Below are 6,465 nucleotides of genomic sequence, written 5' to 3' on the forward strand. Positions count from 1 at the left end.
CGCCGAGTGCCTACAGTGGGTTCAAGCAGCGGGTGTGAGTGGCAGCTTCAGCACCAGCTGCGGGTGCGAGCAGGGCCAGTGCCAGCAGTGGGTGCGAGTGGCGCCTCTGGCACTGGCAGCAGGTGCGAGCGCCGGCGCCAGGCGGGACCGCGGGGCGAGGGGAAAAGAATTTTCAGTAACCACCAAAGGTTCACCCCGATGACAGTGACTGGCACCCCGCCTTGGTTTGGTGCCCCCGCTCACCTGCTCCACCATCCTGCCACGACCGACACCCACCATGTTCCATGAACGCTCCCTGGTGGTCAGTGCACGTCATAGCGACCAGTTGTTCGGTTGTTCTGCCGTTTGGTCTATTTGCATATTAGCCTTTTATTATATAAGATAGCACTGGCCGTTCTAGCCAGAACTATTAGACAAGAAAAAGACTGGAGGCCTCTTAAGCCTGCTCTGTGTAGCATCTTCTGTGGACTTGTGTTTGTAAATTCCCAGTTACAGGAATTTTCCAGTTTTTTTTTTCCCCAGGAGTTCATAATCTCTTGCTCCCTCTGGTGTTGGTCTGCTATGCAATGAATTTTTTGAAGCAGTGGCAAAACTTCAGCTTTTTGTTTGTTTGTTGTTGTTTTTGGTGTTTTGTTGTTGTTGTTCTTAGTAGCCTTCGGACATCTATAGCATTCGAGGTTTCATATGCATTCTGAGACTCAAAAATAAAGTCAGTCTCAGGCAGCCACTAAAAAGTCTGAATATTAAGTGTTAGTTTCAGTCTCCTCTTTCCTTGTCCAGGGGTAAGCCATAGCCTGGGAGCCTTGCCGATGGTATTGTACTGAACTGGTGCAGGATCTCTGTTCTTAGTAGCCTCCGGACATCTATAGCATTCGAGGTTTCATATGCATTCTGAGACTCAAAAATAAAGTCAGTCTCAGGCAGCCACTAAAAAGTCTGAATATTAGGTGTTAGTTTCAGTCTCCTCTTTCCTTGTCCAGGGGTAAGCCATAGCCTGGGAGCCTTGCCGATGGTATTGTACTGAACTGGTGCAGGATCTCTGGTAGGTGACTGTGTACTGGTCTAAATCTTTACCTTTGTTCCTGGTGACCCTCTGGCATCTAAAGTACACTGGGCCCCTCAGTGTTCCAAGACAGGCGAAACAAGCCAGTACTTCAGTTCCCATAAAAGTTGGAACATTGGACACATAATCCAACTCTTTCTCTCCCCAGTGAGAAGTTTGGATTTGGAGTATTTTTCCCGTTCACTCTGGAGGGGTTATGTGGGTGCTTGCATGTGAATTTGTATCTCCATCTTTATCTCATTTCTCTTGACCTGAGATTTTTCCTGTCAGTACTCAGATGCAGGCAAGACAGAAACCAGTACCAGGTCAATCCCCACAAAAAAAATCAGAATATTGGACATATAGTCTAGTTCAGTGATGGCGAACCTTTTGAGCTCGGCATGTCAGCATTTTGAAAAACCCTAACTTAACTCTGGTGTCGTGTCACATATAGAAATTTTTTGATATTTGCAACCATAGTAAAACAAAGATTTTTATTTTTGATATGTATTTTATACATTTAAATGCCATTTAACAAAGAAAAATCAACCAAAAAAATGAGTTCGCGTGTCACCTCTGACACACGTGTCATAGGTTCTCCATCACTGGTCTAGTTCTTTCCTTCCTTCCCCAGGGAAGTGTTTCCTTCCAATCATATGGGGGGCAGGGGAGCAGAATTATAGTGAGAAAGTGTCTCCAATATTCCTACTGGCTTGGATGTGGCTAGTTTCATGCTCACCATATTCTTGAGAACTGACCACCACCTTCATTAAGTCACTCAAGACATAAGCAAATTACACTTTCAGATGTATATTTGATTTGTGCCTCTTTCTGCCATGAACTTCATAATTAAACACTACAGGTTCCATTTTCATCTAACATCAAAGTGAACTAATGCTATGAAATGCATATTTTTGCATTCTTTATTAATGCTTAACTAAAGAGAAAATTCTGTTTTAAACAGAGTGTGTACAGGATAAATTTTGTTTCTAAACTGCAATAACAGCTTTAGTGTAAACCAGACACTATAAAATAATTTTACAATGTCTTGGAAAAGAGCCCAAGAACATGAGTTCTTAAATAGGTTCTCTGTGGTAAATGGGCTGCCAACCTCTGTGTAAACAATAAGCCTATTCCCTAATAATGCTAAGAAATATCCACTGAAATGAATTTTAGTCTGATAAGAAAAAGAGTGGAAATATGTTCTGATCCTTGAATTGTTTTTAACCAATTGTGGAAAAGTTATCTTTAAGAAGTGTTGCTCAGGGCTTTTTCTTTCCTAGTGCTTTATATCTTTCTACTCTACTCTAAACAGACTAATTGACTTGTCATTGAGCATTCGACTTACCTGTCTTAGCCTCCATGCTTCTTCACACACTGTACGCCTGAGTATACAGTTGCTCATGGGGGTACTTTGCATACCTATTGTTTTATTTTTCAAAAACATTTAATGATTCTGCTTTGCCTATAGAAAATTCAGTTCAACCACTTCAGCCTGATTTTCAAAAGCTTCTATAATCTGACTTCAACTCATTGTAAGCAATATAAACAACCCTTAACACTTGAAATTCAAGTACCTTTCATTTATTCCCCAATTAAATTAAAACCAATTCAACTCCCAATGTCTGAGAGTGGTAGGAAGTACAATTTCACCCTCTGAGGGGTTCTCTCTTTCCCTTTTGTGGATCATCCAAGAACTTCAGGCTCTTTGGCAGTCCCAAGAAAGATCCTTTGAACATCCCCTACCAAGTGAACAAGGGACCTGGGTTCTTTCAACCACTGCCACTGGGATTATCATATTCTGCCACCCAGGATGGCCACGAACTGCTGTCCTCTCTATTCCTGAAACAAAGGCTGACTTACCCGATTTCCTAGCCTAGGCTGGCAGGGATTTGGAAGGTAAATACTGCCCCTCTATACCTCCATTTCTTCAAAGGCACGCCTGATTCAAAGAGTTTCTAACTATACTTACCATGTTGTAGCCTAACCACCCAATCGCCCTTAGTTACAAGAGGACTGACCATTCTCCTCTGAGCCCAGCTGTCTCAAAGACATGTTTAGGGCCTATCCATTAGGGACCCGTAATCACTGGAAGTCCATTCCAGGGTAAAGAGCCATAACAACTGCTGAATCAGTCTCTTTTTCAGCTCCTAAACCACCAAAATTCATTCTACTCCCTTTTCAAACTAAGTGGGATGTAATGGAGGCAGGTCCTAGAAACAAAATATCCATTTTCCCTCTTGGGAGGGTACTTGCCCCTGATCACATCACAAGAGAAAGAAGAAAGACTCTTAGATGCTTCTCCTTTTCAACACGTAGGTAGAGAAAGTCTTAGCCAATGCAGTAAGATAAGAAAAAAAAAAAAGGCATGCACATTTGAAAAAAGAAATAAAGCTATCTTTATTCACAGAGAACATAATTGTTTATAAACAAAATCTGAAATAATCTACAAAAAAAAAACACCCTCCTAGAACTAATAAGATTACAAAGCCACAAGATATAAGATTAATTTTTTTAAAAATCAACTATATTCCTATAAAGTAGCAACAATTTGAAATGCAAAATATAATTATATTGCCTTGGCTCAGTTGGTTGAGCATTGTCCCATGAGCTGAGAGGTCACTGGTTTGATTCCCAGTCAGGGCACATGCCCAGGTTGCAGGCTTGATCCCCAGTGCGGGGAGTGTAGGGAGCAGCCCATCAATGATTCTCTCTCATCATTGATGTTTCTATCTCTCTCTCCCTCTCCCTTCCTCTCTGAAATCAATAAATATATATTTTTAAAAAGTACACTTGTACAATGTTTAAAAAAAAAGAGCAAGACAGGAAAATTAAAGAGAGCCTAGTTAAAGCCATACTTAAAAGCACAAAACCATTTGGTGTTTATGTCCCAGGAACTGGTCAGTAAACTGGTTACTCTACAGGCTCAGGCTGGACAGACACTCTCTGGGCGCACACACACACGCCTGGAAATACCAGTTTAGAGGAGCACAGATTTCCTCCTAATACCACCACTCAGCTAGGCACTGCACAGATATTTCTAATCCTTGCAATGACTCTGCAGGTCATTATTATGACCCACATTTTATAGATGAGGACACGGATATTCTGAGTGGTCAGGTGAGGGCCCAAGCTTTAGAGTCAACTGGTGGTCTGGAGTGCAAACTCAGGTTTCTCAGCCTGTGTGGCCCATGCCTGACCCCCCACAGTATGCTGCTTTCATTAGCTCTCCTCTGAGCATCTCAGAAATCCTCCCCGAAACCTCAGGCTGGTTCCCCCACTGTGACTGGAACATGGGGGCTCCTGTGCCTTCCCTACTTAGGGCAGCCCCCTTTCGCCCACCTTCATAGATGTTTTCAAGTCCCCCCTCTCCCGTAATGTTTCTTCCCAAGGTTCACACTGAGCTTTCTGCTTCCAAATCTGCAATAACCCAAGACCCTGAGTCCAGTATGTTTGATGTGATGATGGAGGGGGCAGAGGAAGCACATCTCCAGAAACCCCTGGAGCTGGAAAACAAGCCTGGAGCGCAGCCTGAGGGAGGAAGTGGGGTGGGCCAACTAGAAAGGATGTTGACCCCCACAGGTCAGACAGAGGAGGGGCCCTCTGGTCAGAGGGAAGTGAAAACAGGGAGTGCCTGGAAGAGATTGTTCATGCTTTAAACCCGGGCCAAACTAAATGAGTAATGAGAGAGGGTGTGCGGGGCCTCACTATATATAGCTGGACCCAGGACTCCCTCAGGGAAAAAGAGTCCATCTGCCCCACATAGTCTTAGGACCTGTTAGTTGGCAACCCACCCAATGACACAGCAGGGGGACAGCCCAGGGAGGGGTGGGGGGCACGAGAACTCCGTCTTCCCCTTTGGGGACGCTCCTGAGTGGTGTTAGGGGAACAGGATGTAGAGCCCACTTGGGAAGGGGAAGGCCTCCCTTCCGCTGCGAACATGTATGTCTCAGCCCTTAGTAATGAATTCCTAAGGGAGACTGACTCCTGTCTTCCCACAAGCGCCTGGCTGCAGAAGGTGTATGCTCCCCTGGCTGTGGATTGGGGGAACAGGAATTCTCTCTCTGGAGGTCTTTGGGCGGCTCTATCTCTCTCTGTTGGGAGTGCAGAGTCTCCATTTTTGGAGATAATGTTCTCTGGAAAAGGAGGGTTCTAGGAGGACTCCAGCACCCATGTTTCCATGTCCAGGGGCATCTCTCTCCCCTCACGGGAAATTCTGAAAAAGACAGCCACCGGATGGAGTTCCACCTTGGGTCTGATAGGGCCCCTCCTGACACAGGGCGTAGTCCTTTTGCCATCGGATAAGGCGCCTAATCAGTATTGCTCACTATTAGGATACAAGGAGCTCTCTAGGATCTGGGGGAAGGTAGGAGAAGGCCAAATGCGGGAAGTCAGGGACCCTTCCAGGCTGAGCAGAAATCTAATGCCAGGTAAATGGGGCTTTGTCTCAAGGTATCAATTTGAGCTCACTGGGGGAGGAGGGGGGTGTTTTCTTAATGATTTTTAAAATGTAGCTCCTAGCAACCAAGAACAATTAATTCAAACAGGAAGTTCTCAGACACAGGGCATTGCTAATGACACTTATCTGTAAACCCTACCATTGATGACAAAATTGATAAGAGACAATCTCTTCCTTGGCCTTCCTCGGCGGTTACCGGCAACAAAATTTCCAAATTCTAGAGTTTTTACCCCTAAGCTAAGAAAATGCATCTCCAGGTTTGCAGAAGGATACACAAAACTTTCATCACTAGGAATTTCTGCCACTTCTTCCTCAGTATTTTCCATTCTGAGTGGGATTTTCCTGTTTCACCGGTGCTGTATTTTGTGGCATGCCCCTTGCTCCTGCTCTAACTCTCCCTCCTTCCTCTCCTGAATGAGTTGACTGAATCCACTCCCACTAGTGGCGTGTCTCATAAAATATGCCCAAAGAGCATTGCAGTCTTCCTTCCCTCCTCTCCTCCCACTGCAGGGGTTTCAGCATCCACATGGGGAATCCACCCCATGTCTCCTGGCTGCACAATTCTAGTGATCTTTACCTTCACGCCCCTCTTCAGCAGACCCTACCCAACCACACCTTGTACATGATCATCACCCTGGCCAATTTCATCCCTGAAATCCCCCTCTGATGCATTCTTTTCAGCCCAGTTTCTCCCCAGTTTTTTCCAAGCCTAACAGTTCTCTCCAGACCGTATTTCCTTCAAACCCATCTCCATTAAACTCTTGAGCCAAAATCTCATTTCCACAGTCCCATCTCTCTATTTCAACATTGGAGCTGCTGAGTATGCGATCCTGAAGATCAAAACCAATCTATGAAACCCAAGTTCATCTAGGCCAGGGGTCTTCAAACTACGGCCCGCGGGCCACATGCAAATACAAATATTGTATTTGTTCCCATTTTGTTTTTTTACTTCAAAATAAGATAT

General features: G+C 44.7%; 1 protein-coding gene across 1 annotated transcript in view; it reads right to left on the reverse strand.

Annotated features, from left to right (window-relative positions):
* Nucleotides 1-756: 756 nt before the first annotated feature.
* The window catches only part of SOX17 (SRY (sex determining region Y)-box 17), a 21,452-nt gene continuing 15,743 nt past the window's right edge, over nucleotides 757-6,465 (reverse strand). The window contains 1 exon segment of the mRNA XM_014544009.1: nucleotides 757-927. Coding sequence (XP_014399495.1) covers nucleotides 757-927 — 171 coding nt within the window.

Source organism: Myotis brandtii, unplaced genomic scaffold, assembly GCF_000412655.1.
Source record: "Myotis brandtii unplaced genomic scaffold, ASM41265v1 scaffold1102, whole genome shotgun sequence".
NCBI classification, from domain to species: domain Eukaryota; kingdom Metazoa; phylum Chordata; class Mammalia; order Chiroptera; family Vespertilionidae; genus Myotis; species Myotis brandtii.